At 41.8% G+C, this 20,456-nt stretch overlaps 1 protein-coding gene across 6 annotated transcripts; it reads left to right on the top strand.

Annotated features, from left to right (window-relative positions):
- The first annotated feature begins 339 nt into the window (after nucleotides 1–339).
- Nucleotides 340–18,967, top strand: NCOA4 (nuclear receptor coactivator 4). 6 transcript variants are annotated; one of them, XM_006270161.4, is made up of 11 exons: nucleotides 340–426; nucleotides 1,240–1,346; nucleotides 10,132–10,294; nucleotides 11,004–11,144; nucleotides 11,325–11,413; nucleotides 12,930–13,038; nucleotides 14,143–14,214; nucleotides 14,916–15,062; nucleotides 15,278–16,267; nucleotides 16,625–16,714; nucleotides 17,240–18,967. In XM_006270161.4, the coding sequence occupies exons 3-11, from the start codon at nucleotides 10,154–10,156 to the stop codon at nucleotides 17,243–17,245; spliced, it is 1,785 nt and encodes a 594-aa protein (XP_006270223.1). In that variant the 5' UTR covers nucleotides 340–426; nucleotides 1,240–1,346; nucleotides 10,132–10,153; the 3' UTR covers nucleotides 17,246–18,967. The 6 variants fall into 6 exon arrangements, with proteins under 6 accessions (XP_006270223.1, XP_019352625.1, XP_019352624.1 ...); XM_019497080.2 differs by lacking the exon at nucleotides 1,240–1,346 and having other exon boundaries at nucleotides 356–426; nucleotides 14,919–15,062; XM_019497079.2 differs by lacking the exon at nucleotides 1,240–1,346 and having other exon boundaries at nucleotides 358–426.
- Nucleotides 18,968–20,456: the final 1,489 nt, after the last annotated feature.

Raw genomic sequence — 20,456 nt, 5'->3', positions numbered from 1 at the left:
GCAGGGAGCTCATCCTGCAACAGCCGTGAGGAAAGGAGGGAGATTTTCGGGGTAGGAGAGGAAAAATAATGACTGCAAAAGGCTAAATCTCGCAGCCCGGGTGTGGAGACAGCTCCGATGTCTCTTGTTTCAAAACGGCAGCACTTCTATCGCCCCAACCCCCAGATAAGTTAAAATCCAGCCGGGGAGGGGGCAGGGGCATCATTCCCAACTCGCCCCTTGACCGACTAGTGGGGGCTGCTTCCTGCCTCCTAGCTTGGAGGTCAGGCCCCTCCTTCTCCCCATGCGTTTCTTCCTTCCCCCACAGCGGCCGAGCGCCTCCAGCCCGCCAGGGGGCAGCCGCCCCGCGCTGCGCCGCAGTTCTCGCGAGAGCCGCGCCGGCCACTGCTCCACGCTCCGGCCCTGCAGGACGAGCCGCCGCCGCCGGTGAGTGCGGGCAGCTTCGGGGCCGCGGGGGAGGGCTCCGGGGGCCGCGGGGGAGTTGAGAAGGAAACTGCCCCGCGGCACTGACATCGGCTTGGGGAGCCCTCGTCCACGCCCCGTGCGGGGCAGCGTCGCCGCTACCCGGGAGCGTCTGTGGCCCCGGCCCTGCTGTCCAGCGCCGCCTCCGCCCGCTCCGCTCCCCGGGAACAGCTCCGGCCCCGTGCCCGCGGCCCAGGGCCCCGAGCCCTGCTGCTGCCTGGGCCGGCTCTCCAGTTGCGGCTCCCCTGGAGTGCGCAGCTGCAGCCTGGCCCCGGGGCCTCCCAAGCTGCGGGGAGCCGAAGAATCACTGTCCTGCTGACAGCCCCGATCACTTTTGGCTTGTTTAGCGATGAGAGTGCTTCGTTGGCTTCACAGTAACCGCCAGGTCCTTCCCTGTAGTGCGGCCTGGACGCTCGTCTTTGTACTGTTCTGTCCCCAGTGCAGGACTTGGCACTAGTCCTTGCTGAATTCATTCTGGTTTAGTGCAGAGCACTTGCCCAGTCCATCCAGGTTGTTCTGAATCCTGTCCCGGTCCTCCAGTGTCTGCCGCTCCACCCAGTGCGGCACCAAAATTCACAAGTCTGCTCCGTGTGTACATGGTCCCATTGTTCAAATCATTAATGAAGATGTTGAGCAAGACGAGACCCAGAACAGACCCCCCGGGAACCCCACTTCATAGCTCCTCTCAACCAGACATTGAGCTGTTTGAACCTGGTGATCCAACCAGTTCTGTGCCCTTGCAGTACTTTCAACTGCTTTATTTCCTTCACTTGTTAGGAACCTCGTGGGAGACGGCTAAAGAAGTCTTGCTAAAGTCAGGGTGCATCACATCCACTGCTTCCCCCAACCACAGAGGCTATCGTCTTATCATAGAAGGGAATCAGGTTGGTTTGGCATTTCTTGCTGTTGGTGAATCCAAGCTGGGTGTTCCTCATCATCACCTTGTTCCCTTCTAGATGCTTCACCCTAGCTTTCTTGAGGACCTGTTCCATGATCTTTCTAGGTATCAAAAGTCAGACTGGCAGGTCTGTAATTCCCCAGAACACCCCCATTTCTTTTCTTAGAGATGGGTTCCATATTTGCCCTTTTCCAGCAATTCAGGACCTCACTTGACCTCCGTAAGTTCTCAAAGAGAGGAGAGTGGTCCTGAAATTCACTCAGCCAATCCTTTTAGTAGCTTAGGAAGCCTCCTGTCTGGCCCTGCTGACTTGAAAATATCTACTTCTCTAAGTAATTCCTTACCTGTTCTTCAACTATGCGTGCTTGTTTGTTTCTGCCTGTCTGTGTTGCTGGCTGCACTTGTCATCTGGTAGCTGCCTTTATTTGTGAAAGCTGAAGTAAAATAAAGGCATTACTTCAGCCTTCTCTGTATCCTCTGTGACTGGGTTGCCTTCCATGTTCCATAAGGGACCTATATTTTCTTTGGTCTTTCTGTTGACATACTTTATCGCCTTTTATGTCCCTTTCCACTTGCACCTAAATTGTGCCATGGCTTTCCTAATTTTCTCTTTGCATTCCCATGTGATACTCTTCTACTGTTCCCTAGTAATATGACCAATTTTCCACTTGTTGTAGAATTCCTTTTTGAGTTTCAACCTGAATCTATTTTCCCACACCTCATGTACTTCAGTCTTGAAGGGAAATACCTTTTGATTTGCCTTGTAAGATCTACCTTTAAAGATCCAATATTAAGTTCAAATTATTTTAACTAATCAATGCCTCTCCCAGTAACCACTCTTGAATTATATGCCTTAACAGGATACTTATCTTTTAAAAAGGAGGGGTTTTTTTGGGTCCTGTTTTTGCTACATCTATAACATGCATTGTGATAACCCTGCATGTGCCCTGTTTAACTGTAGTTCTGTCACCGCTCAAAGTTCTGTTTTTGAGGTACCGTGCAGGCTTTTGTAACATATTGCACAACTTGACCACAGCATTTCTGCGGTGGGGATGCAGCGCAGCCTTAATGCAATGGAATGGAGCAAGATGGAAATCATTTTGGAGTAGAAAGTACCTTAACAAGTGTATTTGGTTTGATATGTAGTTTCTTATTAATTGGAGAATTGGACCAAAAGAAATGTCATGAGATTCAACAAAGACACTCCTATCAATGCAGCCCAGTAGGCCCTTCTTTGCAGCAAGGGCACACTGTTGGCTCATATTCAGCTTGGCATCCACTGTAACCCCCAGGTCCTTCTCTGCAGAGCTGCTGCTTAGTCAGTTGGTCCCCAGGCTGTACCAGTGCATGGGATTCTTCCATCCTAAGAGCAGGACTTTGCACTTGTCTTCGTTGAATTTCATGACATTTCTTTTGGTCCAATTCTCCAATTTGTCGAGGTCTCTCTGAATCCTAGCCCTACCCTCCAACATATCAAGTACTCCCCCCCCACATTGGTGTTATCTTGAGGAGTGGCCACATCTGGAGTACTGTGTCCAGTTTTGGGCCCCCCACTACAGAAAGGAAGTGGAGAAATTGGAGAGAGTCTAGTGGAGAGCAACAAAAATGGTGAGGGGGTTGGGGGACATGACTTATGAGGAGAGGTTGAGGGATCTGGGCTTCTTTTCTCCAAACTAAATAAGACAGAGGGGGGATTTAATGGCAACCTTCAACTACTTGAAGGGTGGTTCCAAAGAGGATGGAGCTAGAGACTGTTTTCAGTGGTGGTGGATGACAGAACAAGGAGTAACAGTCTTAAGTTGCAGCAAGGGAAGTTTAGGTTGGATATTAGGAAAAAACTTTCTCACTAAGGGGGTAGTAAAACACTAGAACAGATTACCTAGAGAGGTTGTGCAATCCTCATCCTGGAAGTTTTTAAGATACAGCTAGACAAAACTTTGGCTGGGATGATCTAATTGAGGATGGTCCTGCTTTGAGCAGTGTTGGATGAGATGACCTCTTGGGGTCCCTTCCAACCCTAATTTTCTGTAATTCAAAGAAGTGGAGACCACTAAATGTTTCTCTTCAGGTCCCCTGTAAACAATCAGATCGAGCAACATGATTGGTCAGTTTGTTGTAGAGGCTTTATGCTAATTGAGTATGAGCATACAGCTGTGCCTGACTTCTGTTTCTTTTCACAGCATGCAAGGTTTAGTGACTTAGAACTGTCAGAAATATCCATCAGGTTGGTGGGTAAATAAATAAAGGATTTCTTTTTCTAATCTAGAGTTTCAAGTAGAAAAAGAACACTTCTAGTAATTAAGAAATAATCCAAGCAAAACCAACTAGCCCTGTCTTGTGCTGTGTTTACTGGAAGTTTGGAAAACACTTAACATTTGTTACTAGGCAATGGAGCAGGTGGTATGAACGCGCTTTTAGGATTTTATTAGCCATTCTTAAAGCTTGTAACTATTACATAAATTTGGCATACCTGGCATTTATGACTTGGGCATCGATTTGAAGGAGAAGATGACAGTAGAAGAAGGTTTGGTGTTCTCTTGGAGTTTCAGTGGAAGCATAAAAATAATGGAATAAAAAGCTGGCAATCATGAAATATCTGTACAGTTCATAATTTCGGAAGGAAAAAAAATCATGTTATAAAGAACTAAAAAAAGTTTTAAAAAAGGCTTTAAGGATGCTCATGTGAATACTTTTTTTCCCCTTCCATGTAAAATTGGTGTTGTGATGATCTTATGCTTTGAGATTTTCATCCTGATCTTTATCAGGTCACCTGATGAGGAATGTCTTGCATTCAGAAGCTATTCTGAACATGTAGTTGGTCCAATAAAAGACCACCCCAAAATTAGCTCTGATTATTCTAGAGACTTCTGAAACTCACAAACTGGTCAGGCATCTGGAACACATGGGAAATACTTTCCACATGCAAGCACTTGTAATATTTCAAAATATTCTATGTACTGATAGTCCAGAGCAAATTGTACACTTGATTCAGTATGGTTATTCTACTGGGAGTATAAATGGAAAGCATAGCTAAGTGAGTTCTCTTTCTCTGGTGTAGTTCCAGAGTGGTGCTTGGGTAGATAAAGACCATTTCAATCTCCTCTGTGAGAGAGTGCATTATTTGAAGCCTTTTAATTTACTAAGGTGATGATTTCCAGATTCCTCCCCTGTTTTCAGTTTCTAATGTTAAAGTTTCTGGCTTCTAACTTATTAAAAGCAGCATACACAAACTTCATGCTTTTTTGAGGGCAGAAAAAATATATTTGTGTGTGTGCATGCTGACACCCTGTTTTTGAAACATGCATGCTATTTTGTATTGAAATGTTCATCTCTAGGGAGTAGTCTCTACATTTGGTTACAGTGCTTCCCTATCTGCTCATTGCAATTTCCCCAAACCAACTGTGGGTTGAGTACTCAGGAAATATACAGTTTGTTGTTGGTATAATGGGAAATGATTTTTCTAATATAGACAAGCAGTAACAATTTAAAGAGTTTTCAGCACTGGCTCAGTTTGGACTATTGTGGAGATAGTGCTGAGAACCACAAGAGGTAATTTTACTAGTGTAGACTGGGTGGGGTCTGTCAAATACGGGTCTTATTCAAGCATGGTTTCTTTGGTGATTAAGTTTAGGAAACTTCAGTTTATTAGAGGTGATTTTTGACTTCGTTTGCATTCAAAGTTCATGGGAGTAGTCTTAGGTGATCAGTAATTCAGCTACTTATGCTGTGGATTTAAAACTGGTAAAACTGGTTCCGCTGGTAGATTTCCTAGGCAACTAAATGCCCCTGCTCCCCCCACCACCAAAGGCATGTGATCCTTTCATTAAAACAACAGCACTTCTAAGTGTCTTGAACTTAAAGTCAGAGGAGCAGTATAAAAAGTTAATGTTTTAGTGAGCAGGGAAATGACTCTTAGTTTTGAGTACAATAGTTTTATCATTTCTCTCTCGCTCTCCTGAGGCCACACCTCAGTCACGATTTTACAGATAAACATTTAATGCCTGGAGTTAGTCAACAGTCCTCTTCCTAAGGAGTTACTAGTTAACACAATTTCCCCCCATTTTTAGATAGGTGTTGATGGACAGTTCTGAACAGGTAACATGATATTGATACTGGACTTGCTCTCTCTGTTAACTTCCGTTTTACCTTTTCTGTTTTCTCTGCCTATTCTCTCTCGTTGCTGTGTGAAAGAGCCAGAGAATCTGGTTCTGGAAGCTGACTAGAGACCAAAAGGCAAACTGTAGGGGAAAGAGAAAGCTTTGCCTGTTTTAGGCAGACAAGGTTCTTTGGGTAAGTCTGGTATCTTTTATTAGACCAACTCAGATAGTTGGAACAATTGTTCTTTGCAAGCTTTTGGGTATAAATACCCTTGCCTATTTTAGGCATTGCTGTGTTTCTTGTAATAAAGCATGCAGACTGAAGCATAGCTTCTAAGTTGGTTTCCTTTAGAACAGGGGGTAGGAATGCTTTATATAGATTTGGCTGTTATTAAGACAGAAGCAGAAAATTTAGATACTTAAACATGACAGAAATTTACAGACTTTTAGCCCTTTCCCCTGAACAAATAAATAAACCCATAGGGTTATTATTCCATATGTGCGTAGTTACATAATGCATATTGCCACATCTCCACTGGATATGGCAAATTAGTGGAATGCATTGCAATGCTTGGTTTTGTGGTTTAAACTGGCAGATGACAGGAGAAAATATTTACTGGAGAAAAAAGTATCTTTGGGTTAATTGGCCACCTGTATTGCTAGGGTAGAGCCAAATGGAAACATATGGGGTAGGTACACTCCTAACTAATGTGGAAGTCTTTAAGTGGTCCACTCTAGCTTTTGAGAATATTTTTTTAAATGTGAGATTTTAATGTTATACATATGTTAACTCCTACATACGTCAAAACCTAGTAGATAGGATATTGTTTTATGATTATTACTTTGAGACTTTGGTCCTAAATTTAAATGGTCCTTTATGGGACCTGTATAAGCAAGAGGCATTCTAATAGTGTAGTCTGACCTTAAATGGCTACTTTTGAGAGATCTTGTCCTGTTGGGTTCCTGTCCGTCTGTTGCATGAAGTGCTCCCCCCTTTTTTTTTTAAATCCAGGAGGATCTGGAGAACTTCTGATTCCTTCAGTTTCAGGAAGAGTGGAGTAGATGTTAGATTTGTTCACTCAAAAGTCATAATTTAGGGCATTCAGGTGCACTTGAGAACTGATTTTGGAGGAAATCTTATCATTTGAGGTTTCATTGGGGCAGGCTAAAGTAGATGCACACCAGGTAGTTAAAGCCCTGCCTTCAAACATACTGTTCCACTCCTGGTTATACTTTTAGTTTCATATATATATATTCTGAAAGGATTAGATTGACTCCATGTAATTATTGATATTTACTATTTTTTCTAAAGGCTCAATTATTTTAAAGGAAATCTTCATGACTTGGCCATCAGCCTTTTACACAATGCCAGTGAGTCCTGTGTGTGCAGGTCTTTTCATGTATGTGTTCCCTACGTTGTACACTCAGTGCCAGTTCCCTTTATTTTTTCCAGGAGCGACAGCCAGGGATGGCTCGCAGCAAGAAGGGCAGGTCTGACCCACCGGGTTTCAGGTGTCAATTCAAAGGGTTGTTTTGCCCCCCTGTTCCCTGCTTTTCTATTTGGCTTCTGGCGTTTTGAAAAATCCCTGGCGATAATTTTGCAAGGGAGCTTATCCCCTCCCCCAGACCCGCACGTTGGGGCCGCCAGTCCCCGCGCCCGGGGCACAGCCAGGAACACAGCGCCCTGCGGCTGAGTCGGCTTCTGTCGGGGAAAGGGGTGAGCTGGGGCGCAGGGAAGCAGCGAGACCCGTGGAGGAGCCCGGGCTGCCGTGAGACCTCTTCCTGGCCCGGCCTGGCGCCCCCCACCCCCGGCTGCGAGGCGGCTCCGCGGGCGGGAGCAGGCAGCGCCCGGTTTTCGCCTCCCCGCCTCCCGCGAGCCCCGGTCCCGCCCCGTGCGGACGTGCAGGATCGCGGGGCGGCCGTGGCTGCCGGGACACGTGGGCGGGCCGAGGGCGGGCCCAGCGTTGCGCCCCGCCGCCTGCGCGCGGCTGATAGGGGCCAGGGCAGGCGGGGTGCCAGCTGGACGGCCTGGGCACACGGGCAGCCGGGTAGGCACGGGGGGCTGTGGTGTGCGGCTGACGCCGCGTTGCAGGTTCATTCGCGGCGGGGGAGGATGCACGTTTCGCTAGCCCGATGGCAGAGCCGGCGCGCCGGACTGCGTCTGGCGGCTCCGAGGAGAGGACACGAGGACGCGCCGCGGGCTGAGCCGTGCTGTGCAGGAGCGCTGCCTGCGGGGCCGGACTGGTGCGGGGAGCGGAGGGGAGGAGGCTTCGGGATTAGAAACCGTCGTGCTGTGCTCACCGGTGTCCGGCACTAGGACAAGTGCAGCTGCAGCTCAAATAGGAGAGGCCCGGTCTTTTCTCGGAGGGAGGGAGCTCACTTCAGCTGTCACCCGTGTTTAAAGAAAATGCAATCCAGATATTTAAGTAAAGCATTTCGAAACGTAGAAGACAGTCACCAAGTTAACTTCTAGCTGCACTTAGTTAACTGTAGCTGTTTGTAAACTCTTCTGCTCTGCATGTGATTAAAATGCACAGCAGTTTACTGGCTGAGTCTTTTAACTTTTCTATGTATTGTACCAAAACTATGTAATGGAGATAGCAGCCTTTGTGTTGAACATCTAGAGTTCCTTGGTCTTTGCTGAAATGTAATGTCAGGCTTTTTGGGCAATAATTGGCATCTAAACCTGCAAGTGTCTTCTTCTGTGGGCCATCTCCTCTTTCCCTTTCCCTCCCCAGTTAAGATAAATTAAGGAATGAGGGACTCGGGACTCTTATTATCTACCAGCAGAGTTGGATCTGCCCTTCAGTTAGTGTGATTCTTTAGATGAGACTTAAAAAAACCAGGGCTCTTGCAACCCCAAAGGTTTTACAAAATAATAAAAAAAGTTAGAATATACAAAGAAGGTCTGTGGAAGGTGAGCTGCTTTCTCATACTCTCTTGTGTTGGTGGTTGTATAAACAGTGGATCAGATTCCACAGTGACTTAATGTTCAAAAAATGTGCAAGTGGAAATGTGGTTGTTTGACAAATGGTAGATGTGAAAAAGCTGTTGTCCTTGTCAAGCCCTTCAACCACATTCTTGAGTTAACTCTTTCAAGTAGAACTTTTATGCATAAAACTGCAGGAATGGCATGTTGCCCTTATGTTTTGTGGCTGCTGCTACAATTGGTAGGCTATAGTAATATAATATAAACAAAATATTAGAAAGCAGAATACCATTCTTACTTTGGGTATATTAATAGTTGCTAAATAGTGTCACTGTTCTGCAGCTAGCATTACTGTTGTTGCTGGAGGAGACTGAAATCTTGTTAGGGTTGGACTTGTATGTGCACTCTTCTCCAGCTCCACAGGACAGATCCTTAAAAACCAACAGAAAGATTCTCCATGCTTGTTGGTTTTTGGCCCCTCCAAAAGATGACTTGGTATTGGCAGTGGACAAGAGAGAACTCTCAGAGAAGTCTGGACACATTAATTCAGTTTGTTGCAGTACCAAGAATGCAACTCCTACATCTTCCTGGTTTTCTTAGGTCTTACTTACAGAGAGAAAATTTACAGTTGTAAAGATCTCATTTTACCTCCTATATTTGATCCTTTGAGTATTTGGGGAAATTCATTGGAAACGATCTTTAAATCAAATTAAATGCTTGCTACTGTAAGTGGTTAGAGTGAAAATTGTGCATTTCATAGTAGTGCTTTTACCTCCTTTGTTTTACACTAGTTAGAAAAAAGTCAAATTTTGATTAGGCTTTAACTAATGTTTCCTTGTTAAGCTTAGGCAAAGCTTGACCACTTTTCATTTCAGAGGAGGTTTGAGGTTCTGCACTCTCCTGGACCCTTTGAAGTGAATCCAGTGTTTATAGCACAGCCCTGTAGACTCTTAGTTTTTGGTAGGCCACTCATTGTGTACCACTACAAATTTAGGTCCAGTTTCCTTAGTTGTAGGAACATTGTAAAGCTGTGATATAAACAGGAGTGGAGCTGAACTGGTGTTAGCAATCATAGGGCATTTCTTTTAAAAAGGTTTTTACAAGCTGGGGTTTAGGCAAATAATAGTTTCAAGAGAGGGTAAGGAAGTTTGATTACATTGATTAGATATTATGGCAGGCAGTATTTGTATTTCCATCCAAAAACTTGATTTGATTTCCATGATTTCCTTGATTTGATTTCCATCCAAAAACTTATACAGCCATTGGACTGACTATCTAAGCTATGCAAAACACTTCAAAAGCATTAGGAAACAAATATGTGGATTTTCAGCCTATTGTTACTTAGCAGCACAAAAGATCTTCCTTTTATGTTAATGTAGATAAGCTACCATGCTGAAAAGTTTCCTTGGGGATTCTCAAGACACTGATGAAACAACTTCATTTAACTTTAACAATTTGGTTAAAGCCTCAGTGTTACATGATACAGCGATCTGATACATATTAAAAGCAAAAAATACCACCAGTTCTGAGGTTGGTGTACACGAACAAATGTGCAGAAAACTTAAATAGTTGTTGGATGTCGGTTATCTCACCAGTTTTTATACTGTAAGGGATTTTGACCCTTCAGAAGTTATATTTTAAATGTGGCATCATCGGTAGATGATGGCTGTTCATAATATACCCTGTCCATTATTTTCCATCCAAAAAGGTATGGAAGTACTTAAAGGGACATTTTGTTTCAACAGTGTGTCCAGAACGTTTTCAAGAATGAGTCGACCACAGGACAGGACTGGACACTCCTGCAGTAAGGAGTCTCTTGCAAAGTGCCTTCAAGCTAAGAAGGACTTGGAGACAGCTCTTGGTGGGATCGTCAAGGCTGAACAGCAGATTAAAGACAACTGGAGAGAGGTATTTGAAATGCGTTTTTCTAGAAAGTTAAGTAGTTTTGCAAATCTTCTGTAACTGCTTTGGGTGTTCTGCAGGCCTTTGTGGTGCTTTGTGTGAATAGACTGAAATTCTTCCAAGAAGGAGCAAGCAGCTTGCTACATAATTCATCCATGCCCTTTACAGGACATGTGTTTGAGCATGGCTAACCCAGCCATCCAGAATAATATGTATTCTGAGAAACTGCTGTATCTCACTAAATAATGTTTTGTACTGGTCTCACAATTGAATTTGTAGTTTGTATGTAGTGGGTTTCCAAGTCCTTCAAATGTATTTATTTATTTTTTAAGCAATTCATTCGTTGTCACTGGAAACTGTTCTTGGTTTAAAATGAAGAAACAAAGATGTTACAAATAATGGTAGTATTTGCTTTTAAAGAACTGACCTTTGGGACGTTTTAAGGGGAATGGCCCTGGCACTAGCAGACTGCAGTGTTAGCAGCTCTTACCCTTGTGTCTGATGGTATCTCTCAAAATTAGTTCAAGGCTTGGCAGTTTAAAATTTAAAATGGATTTAAAATGGATTGGCAGTTTAAAATTTAAAATGGATTTAATGGATTTAAAAGTATTAATTTCTCTTAATGGCAGTTAACTAAATTTTCTTTTTTTGCAACACTGGGCATATTCAGCAGACATTCCAGAAATGCTAAATAGGGCTGCTACTTACCTTACAGGTCAAAGCTCAGATTCACAGCTGCATAAGTCGCCATCTGGAATGCCTGCGCAGTCGGGAAGTTTGGCTGTTTGAACAGGTGGATCTCATTCAGCAACTCAAAGAGGAAGCTTTACAGCAGCAAGCACAACAGCTTTACTGGGTAAGCTTGTTGCTTGTTTAACTCAGTGCAACTTTTAGACAGATAGTAGTCTTGTTAATATATTTATTAGTTTTAAAGTATAAGGTAACTTATGAATATGCATGCCTTTAACCTGTTGATAGAAATGTTTAATATCCATAGTGGAAAGAATGTAATAATATTGTTTTGTTTTTCATGCAGCTGTTGGGCCAGTTCAATTGTATTATTCATCAACTGGAACACCCCCATAGTAATGACCTAGCCAATCAGATTTCGGTGTGCCTGGAGAGGTAAAAATGTTACACAATATGAATAGATGAGATTTTTATTCACTTTACATTGAATTTAAACTAACTTCCGGTTATGCTCCCTGTACGTGGTCTCTTCTTCATTTATTGTGCGTGTGTACTTCACGATGACAGACAAGGTTCTTTGGGTGAATCTAATATCTTTTATTATCAAATTCACGCAAAGAACCTTGTCTGCCTATGTCCTTAGACCAACACGGCTACAACCTACACCCCATACTTCACTATGAGGTATTCTGTGTTACTGCTAAAACATTAAGGGTAAGATTTCAAAGTCTTAGATGACATGCATCTAAATTCCTAGCACTGTTTTGGAAAACATATTCTAAGATTTTTCTAGTACACCCCTTTTTAAACAAAAATAGGGAATAGCCCACGTGAAATGCAATACAGCTGTTTGCATGGGTTATAGTAGCATTAAGAGTGTTTATAACTGATGGTCCAAGAAATATGCAAGGAGGAAGGGTTTTTTGGGGGGAGAGGGGGCAGGGGGAATATGTTTTTGGATGAACTGCCTATTTGGGGGAGATCTTAGACGAGCTTTAGGGGACAAAGTGCCCTACCTTTGGTCTGGGAAAGTAGCAGAGAGCATAGGCTACATTACTAATAAGCAAATTAATATTAAAATAATAATATAAATACTAAATATAAATAAATAAAAGAGCTTTTGGCTGTCCATCCTTCTTTCTCAGACCTGAGGAATGGCACTTTGTGCCCCAAAGCTTGTCTAACGTCTCTCAACTACACAATTGTCCAGTAAAATACACTGCCAGAAAACCCTTCCTTACTTCTTGGTATGTGTTACTCCTGGCGGTAAGTTTTTAATGGCAGCTAAATTAAGTGGAATACCATATTTCTCAGTGTATAAGTTGAGGTTTGAAGCTCAATTTTTAACTGTTAAAATTCAACCTCAACTTATGCACTGTATCGCCATCTACTGCAAGAGCTCAGTGGTTGGCTGGCCCAAGCAGCACTGATCACGGGGAATGGGGCCGCACCAGTTGAATGCTGAGCCTGGTGTTGCTTGCGAGGGACATGGTGAAACTTGGCTCACTGCTCGGCTGGTGCGGCCCCAGCCCTGGCCCCATCAGCCAAGCCCAGTATCATTTGCAGGGGATGGGGCTGAGCCCAGCCTCAGCCTCATCCCCAACTTATACACCGTCCTTACGAAAACTTTAAATTTTGGCATCGGAAAACTGGGGGTGACGTACACACTGTGTCGACCTATACACCATGAAATATGGCAGGTGGGAAGACTTATTCTTGGTGTTATTGTCTTTAAAGAACAATATTCTAAATGTCTAGAGCTGTGGATAGGTGCCTTTTTGGTTTTGTATAAATAGCTAAGTTGTTCTATGTAGTTCAGCTTTGCTGGTGAAGGAACCAGTTTAAAGCCTTATCTCAAGATTAGCTCATTGTCAGTATCACAAGCTTACATGTCAGCGAATTGAATTGAATTTATGGATGAAGCGTTAATTTAAAACCTGATTTCTTTCAGATTGGGTAACTTGACCCTTAAACCAGAAGAGTCCTCCATCCTGAACTTTGAAGCTGATATGTCCTACCTTCGTCAGGCTATTACATCATTTGGCTCCATCAAAACTATGGTGAGTACCCAGGTTTCCCTGGTGGTGATATATCTGAAAATAGTTCCTTCATATGGTTTTTAGAAGACTAAGGATTTGTAGAACTCCAGTCAACCATTATTCAAGGTAGCTTATTTTTAAAGGTAAAGTTTAGCGTAAAATAATGATTCTATTTAATCATATTATACTTGTCATTGATAAGTTATAACTTACATTTTTACGAATTTGATAATCATAGCATGCAGCAGCTCGTTTCCAATGAAATCTAGACCTGAGCACACAAGTTATATTTCATAAGAGAAGCCAGCCTTTTGCTGGTGTTTCAGGAAATCTAGTTTCAGAAGTAAAGCCCAGTTATATTCAGCATGTGTGTGTAATATATACAGCAATCCCATTAATGTGTGCCTTCATTATATGAATGTCTTTGTTTCTGTCAGAGATTGGTTGGGGTGTGGTGAATGGTGGTCTTGTATATAGCACTTGGAAATTTTATTGGCATGATGTAGGGAGAGGCAGTTCTTCAGGCACTGAGAGTAAAGAGTAGAAACAGTTCTGTTCCTTCCTTCTGGCCTGAAAGGTAGCACTGGTCAGACTTTTTTTTGCTTTGGTTTTTAAGTTGGCAGCCTTAGGGCACCTCTACATGTACAGAAAGGCTGCTCTTATACACTGTAATTACAGCGTGTTGGAAGAGACTCGATTAATCAAGTCTGCTGAAACACGGTAATTACCATGCTCCAGCAGACTCCAGCATTATGTGCATTAGTGGCCCCGCATTGAAAAATGGCAGTGGGGGCGCTTTAACTAAAGTTCATCAAATGAGCTTTAAAGCATCACTGCTGCCACTTGTCAGCATGGGGACACTGATGCATGTGACACTCCAAGTGCTTTAATTAGAGTGGCTTCTGGAGCCTGCGGCTGCCCCCCCCCCCCCCCCCCCCCCCCCCCCCCCCCCACATACACACACTCATGGAGCTCATATATAAATGCTCTTAGGGCAGAGGTACAAAACAGTTGATTAATTGCAATTGTGTGTTACAGCATTCATGGTTAAATGTTTGGTTTTTAGTATTGAATGAAATCAAGTTTTAAAAATGGGACAAATGACTTAATTTATACTTTTTGTAGCAAACTTCAGAGACAGAAAATTGTTCTCCTTGGATACCAGTGCAGAACTGTATCCTGGCCAACTATGAACAGGTAAAGACTTTTCTCATGCACATACAACTTGATTAAAGAAGAGAACTGTGGTGTAATCTACCATTACATTCTCCTAACTGGCTTATGGTTTTGGTTAAGCTGTTGCAATTTGAGTAGCCTGTAGCAACCTGGCCCAGATGAATGTTGCAAAGAACTACCTGTTGAGTATATATCAGCTTCCCTAGTCACTTGCTCTCGGTTCTACTCCTTAAAAAATGAATATGGGGTTCATTTGCATTCTGTGGAGTTCAAGTGTTTTTTAGTCAAAATATTGGAGGGTAACTGAAGTCCTGAGCGCTGGTCTGGGATTTGAAATAATTGATTGCATTGTACTTATCAGTTCACTGGGAAGTACCATGCTCAGTCATGGACAGAGGATGAATTAAATGCAATTTATTTTCCATTTAGCTTGGGAAGAGGGTTCTATATTCAAAAGGACTGTTTTTATTGGGTTGTAGCTTTCAGAACTGTCTTTAACTCACTTCCTAGATTATTAGAAATGGATAAACAAATCGCACCTTTAACTTGGCTTTCTGCTACTTAGATGATTTGGGAATTTTTTTAAAGACTTTGTGAAAGAGGATTTCTGTAATTCTTCTTTTAGTTAGTAAATGTTGATACAGATGTATTTCAAAGTTCTCTCTCTCTAGATTGGCTTAGCAAGAAAACAGTTTTTTATAGCAGAAAATATTCTTTATTAGCAGAAACCACTGTATGGAACATTGGGGTCCCCACTCACTGACTGGCTACTTGGAAGCAAACCTGCTAATGTTTGTCAGGCTTCGCATGTTCCTAGCACCAGTGCTGATGACTGGCTTATGAAAAGGAATGTGCCAGAGACCAACCAGGTATTCTTTTCACTTATTTAATAAGATGTATTAGAGGGAAGATAGTGTTTTACTGCAGAGGAGGTGCAGGAGCACATCTTTTGAACTTCTTTTGCATTTCAGCCTTCCTCTCAAATAGTTGGCTTAGTTCTCAAAATATTGTGAGTTGTAATTATTCATACAGTAATTAAATACTGCTTTTTGTTATTAATGGGGCCTCCTTATGTTTTTGTCAGGATGTAAGTCCTTCCAAAGCCTGTTATTTTGAGCAAGACTGGGGAAACCTGAAAGATCTGGAAAACTGGCTCCTTCAGAATCAGCAAAGAGAATATTCTGAGAGGACAGATTCCCATAGAAACAAGAGTTCCACCACCTCCACCTCCATTGAAAAGAGCGCAGACCCGGAGTCCCAGGAGCAAGACGAGATGGATCTTTCTGACTGGTTGCTTACTCCTCCTCCTGATCAAGAAAAAAATAGTGCTTCAGATGAGAAATTGAAATATGAATTCAGGCCTTTTAGGGAGGAATTTAACATAATTGATTGGCTCTCCAAACCTGAGTCCTGTGCTAATTGCTGTATTAGCCAGGCCAAGGGTGTAGAGATTGAAAATCTTGGGAATCTTAAGTGCCTGAATGAATACCTAGATGTGAAGAAGTCTCCCACTGTGTCAAACAATGCTTGGCTCCTTCAGCACCCACAGACACCACTTAAAGTGGAAGATGTGTGCAAAGCTAATGAGCTATGTAACAGCTTTTCAGAGTGTGTGTGTGATGAAAACTGTGAAAAAGAGGCTCTCTGCAAGTGGCTTCTGAAAAAAGAAGGAAAAGATAAAAATGGTGTTTCAGTAGGCCAGATGCCTCTACTGAACCCTGAGCCTGAAAAACTAAATCCTGCTGTCAACATCTGGCTTCCCCCTTCTAGGCAGTTTGTTGAAGAATCAGCAGCTACTGCAGATAATTTAGAGAAAGTTGTCAGACCCCTGAAAGCATTGCTTGAAAGTCCTTTGACAGATTGGCTAGCTAAATCAGAGCACAAAGCAGCAAGCACAGAAGAAAAGGCAAGTAAGGAGAAAGCAGATGTTAGCTTCAAGAGTCCTTTTCTAGACCTCCTGGCCCCATTCCACCTTCCTTTGAATGTAAACAGTTGGGTGATGAATTCCAAGAATACAGAAAATGCCAATCAGACTCCATTGGAAGACAAATGGTTGCTACGTAAAAAAGCACAAGTAAGTGCAGTCATAAATGTTTGTTCCTTTATATGTATTGCATCAGCATGTATTCACTCTTTCCTATGTTTACACCAAAGCTGTGGTAGTCATTTATTTCAAGGACACTCAGTTTAGGTATCCTCAGTTCCCAGTCACTAACTGGGTGGATTCTAGTAGGGTTTTTTTAGTTACCCAAGTAGCTGAGGCCAGCAGTTTATAAAGCAGCTCTCAGTGCTGAAGTCTAATTAACTAAAGTCAGGTATCCTGTTAAAATTATTAGATGTAATTTTCTTTTGTGACCCCTTTCAGAATTTGCAGATGCTTAACTTTTTAGTGACTTTTGGACATAATTATTGAGTACAGTCTTATTTTCAGGACTTTGGCCTTCCTACTGTTTGTGACCTTTTTGCCTGCATGAAACTTAATGGAGAAACAGAAAAGTGGCTGTACCAGACTCCTTTACAGGTGGGATTAATTAAATTAAAAAAAAAGTCATCCAGTGATGCTGTCTTGAACAACTGTGTTTTTGAATCTTTTAAATTATCTAATAGTGTTAAAATCAACAAGCAATTCACTTTCTCAATAGCTTTTAATTGCTCAGGCCTCTTGAGAGTGTTCCATTTATTTCCCACTCTGTCATCTATTTTTATGCATTTCTGCCATTTATACTTTTCAGTAAGTTAGTATTTAATATTGAATGGTTGTATGAAAATTGTGATAACTTGTTAAAATGTGGGATTAAATTTCATGTGTATATTTCATTCTGGGTCTTGATTAACTAGTTAAAGCAAGTTTGGACTTGGCAAATTAACACTATGTTCTTTTTAGCATTGGGGGAAGTCACATTATTGCAGGAGACATAAACCAACCACACAAAGGAACTCCATCCAAGAAATACTGAATCTGTTTTAGAGAGATTCTGTTTATATAAACTCTTAAAGTATTGCTTTCTGTTTATCAGAAAAAGTAACTGTATTTTGATTTCTCTAGATGTGAAGACACAAGATTGTCACATCTCATTCTGCTGATCACCACATTCATGCCCAGTGACTGCAGCCAGCTGAATTTGTCATGTTTGCCTCCGACTAATCTGCTTTATTTTTCTTCCAAACTGAACTAAAGGAAAAACCATTCATATATTAACTGAATTAAGGTGCAGAAATGCCTTTGTGTTATACTGACTGATTCCCAAGCACAGGTCCAGTGTATATAAGCACACCAACACAATAGATGTTGGGAGTTTGTATCCTTCGTGAGCCTGTGTGAATCATTATGGGTTGGTACTTGAAGTATGCTGAAGCCAGCAGTTATGAAATGAATGTCATGGTGCTTTTAAATCGCCATCTGGTGTTTAGACTGTACTACAGGATTGCAGTTTTTTAACCCAAAGGTTTGCCCTTGTCTGTCATAAGATGCACCCCAGCCTTTACTAGCCCTTAGCTGTGTCTGTCATGAAACTTCTAGCCTTCAAAGGTTTTATTTGCATTCTGTTTTTTTTAATAATGCAAGCTCAAAGCCATTGTGAATTTTGAAAACCTACAGTGCTAGTCCTTTAGAGTGATTTAGTAAAAACGAACTTACCCTCCTGACAGGTTTTTCCCTTAAACGAGTTTTTCAGGTGTCTAGAACAGGTGTAAGATTTGGCTCTTCCTTTTCAAATTAATGTCAAACTGAAAGGTTTTCAGTGCTGTTAATCCTGATGCATCGGAAGACCAAGAGCCAACATTTAAAAAGGTAACAGTTGAAATTTTACTGAAAAGAATTGAATAACTTCAGTTTTTAGACTAATTTAATGACTTACTGGTCTATCGAAACAACTGCTATCGTTCTGTTAAGCTAGAAAACACTATACTGATGATCTGTTTTAAGAGTGTTTCATATATTAAAGGTGCCTGTTCCTTTAGTATCTAACTGCAGAGAAGCAAGGTCAGATTAATTTTGTTCACTGTAACAGTGACTGAACATGAAATATCTCCTTTTAGCATCCAACATTTTTATCCTTTAGCAACCTTGGTATTTTGAATTTAAATTACCTCTGCATTTAGGATTTTAAGCCATTAGTGTGTTAAGCGCAAATATGGAGTGTGTTGGCTACCTTTGTGAGAGAAAATCAGCAGAGCTATTTAATTTCTTTTGTTCACAAACTTTGAGGGATTTTGCAAAATATTTTTTCTTAAAGCTTGCCTGGAATACAAATGGAAAGATTGGGTATTGCTATAGCGTGAGAGCATTCCTGTTGACAATCAGTATTTTAGTAGCTTGTTAGTTAAATGTTAGAAAAAAAATCTTAAACCTTTGCACACTGAAGTTATAGTTTCACTTTGGGAGAATGTGCACATTGACAATATAAACCCTATGAGCTTAAGCTTAGTGGACCACTTAAAAAACCTGTCTTCTAACACCTTGAGCCTTTTACTGAAAGTAGAATGATGATGAATTTGTGAAATTCAGTTTTTTTACTGAACACATCTTGCTGCTTGGAAACACTAACACCAGGGACAGCCTATTTGATTGACAGATGAACTTAAAAGATGAGGGGAGTGCCCAACTCACTTTTTATAGCTTTGCAAGTCAGCGTGTGTTCATTTAGTCAGTACATTGTGAGCCATGAAACTTTATTCATTTATTTTTCTCAACTGACTCCAGTTTAGTTATGCTAATGAATATTTATGTAAAACATTGGTGAGTCTTTTCCATTAAAACAACATTGCAGTCAAAGTTTGCATGGTGTGTGTGTGTTGGGGGGGGGGGGGAATGGGAACAGAACGGGACAAATGTGACAAATTGTTTCAGAATACCCTCAAAATAGTTTTAACATAATAATAAGGCCAGTTGAGCCCTAGCTGTTACTTACTTACCAGGCTGTGTTTCAATTAACCTCTAATCATGACTTCTACACTTGCTACCAGTGGCCCAAGAAGCAGCAGTATGACAAACATACCCTCCCTGAAACTTCACAATGGACACTTAAGTTTACTGTTAGTCTTGAAAAAGGTTAAACTATAATTGTTCAGTAAGATGCACACATTCAATGATGCTTGAAATTGGTCTCTTGTACATGCTATGCAAAATAAGTTGCACATTGCAACTGCCTCAGTTTTCTTACCATTTAATTATTTCTTAAGTTCCAGGACCAACATCTCTCCCCTCATTCCTCCATTGGTGTTCTTCCCTAGAAGACATCGTGCAATCAGAAGTAAAACTTTTTCAGTTTCAAGTGACATTTCTGACTAGGTTTCCCTCTTTCTCCAGTTAATTTTCCATTCTTTCAAACCTTTCCTTGTCTGCAAATAAGCTGAGGTAGAACTAGTTTTATCCAGCTACCAGGGTACATTGCCACTAGTACAAGACATCTTCCATTGTCAGACAGTGGGACCAAAGGAGGAAGCAGGTAAATAACTCTCCCAGCCCTTGCATTTTGGTAGCTGCGGTGGTAGGGGCACAATTTAGGACTAGTCTACACTTTAAACGGCTTCCTAGATTACTGCATTGTTGCCTCACACCCAAGATGCTTGTTTTCTTGGTGTTACTCCTTAAATCAAATCCTTGAACAAAGTAAGCTAAACTGCCCAAAGGATGCTTTGCTGGTACAATTTATGTACGTTTTAAGATGACACAGTCCCATACAGTTCTCAGAGACCAGCCTTATATTGTTTAAATTCTATTAGAAAGCTTAGATCAATTGATATAAGGTCCCTTTCCCTGCTTGTTTGCAAGCTTTTCTCCTTTGATTTTTTTTTTAAGCCTGTCAGTACATTTCAGAGGCTGATCTCCCTGCCTTTAGCAGCTGAGGAGCCAAATAGGCATTCTCAGCTACTCGAAACTGATGCTGGTAAGTTATAAGACCCATTTTTTTCATAGTATTTGAGGAAGTAGGCTACTGACCGCAAGAGACTTATGCCTCTGACCTAGTTGTTTCCAAGATGAAACTCTGCCCATACCTCCTTAAGACCCACTGAGGACCTCAGAACAGTCCCTAGGAAAAAGGAACTTATAGGAACCCTTGTTTACAATAGGAACACAACTGCTGCTTTATATAGTACTTAGTCACCATTTGTTAGTCAGGAAAAGTCCCCACTGACCTTTAAGTTGGAAAGGCCTATAGGTGAGAACTGCCTTTTGTGTGGTGGTTATAGGTTAAATGGTTTCTGGTGACGGCTATACAAGTCATTCCACCACAACAGAAGCCTTCTGGTATTCTGCTTAC

This window comes from Alligator mississippiensis, chromosome 6, assembly GCF_030867095.1.
Source record: "Alligator mississippiensis isolate rAllMis1 chromosome 6, rAllMis1, whole genome shotgun sequence".
In the NCBI taxonomy this organism is placed as follows: domain Eukaryota; kingdom Metazoa; phylum Chordata; order Crocodylia; family Alligatoridae; genus Alligator; species Alligator mississippiensis.
This window is presented reverse-complemented; position numbering and strand designations above follow the sequence as displayed.

Excerpts from the sequence above, each read along its gene's own strand:
- NCOA4 (XM_014601700.3), top strand. The coding sequence starts at position 7,571 with ATGCACGTTTCGCTAGCCCGATGGCAGAGCCGGCGCGCCGGACTGCGT. Across the intron at positions 10,295-11,003 it reads TTAAAGACAACTGGAGAGAG|GTCAAAGCTCAGATTCACAG; the intron begins GTATTTGAAATG and ends CTTACCTTACAG. Across the intron at positions 16,268-16,624 it reads TGCTACGTAAAAAAGCACAA|GACTTTGGCCTTCCTACTGT; the intron begins GTAAGTGCAGTC and ends TCTTATTTTCAG.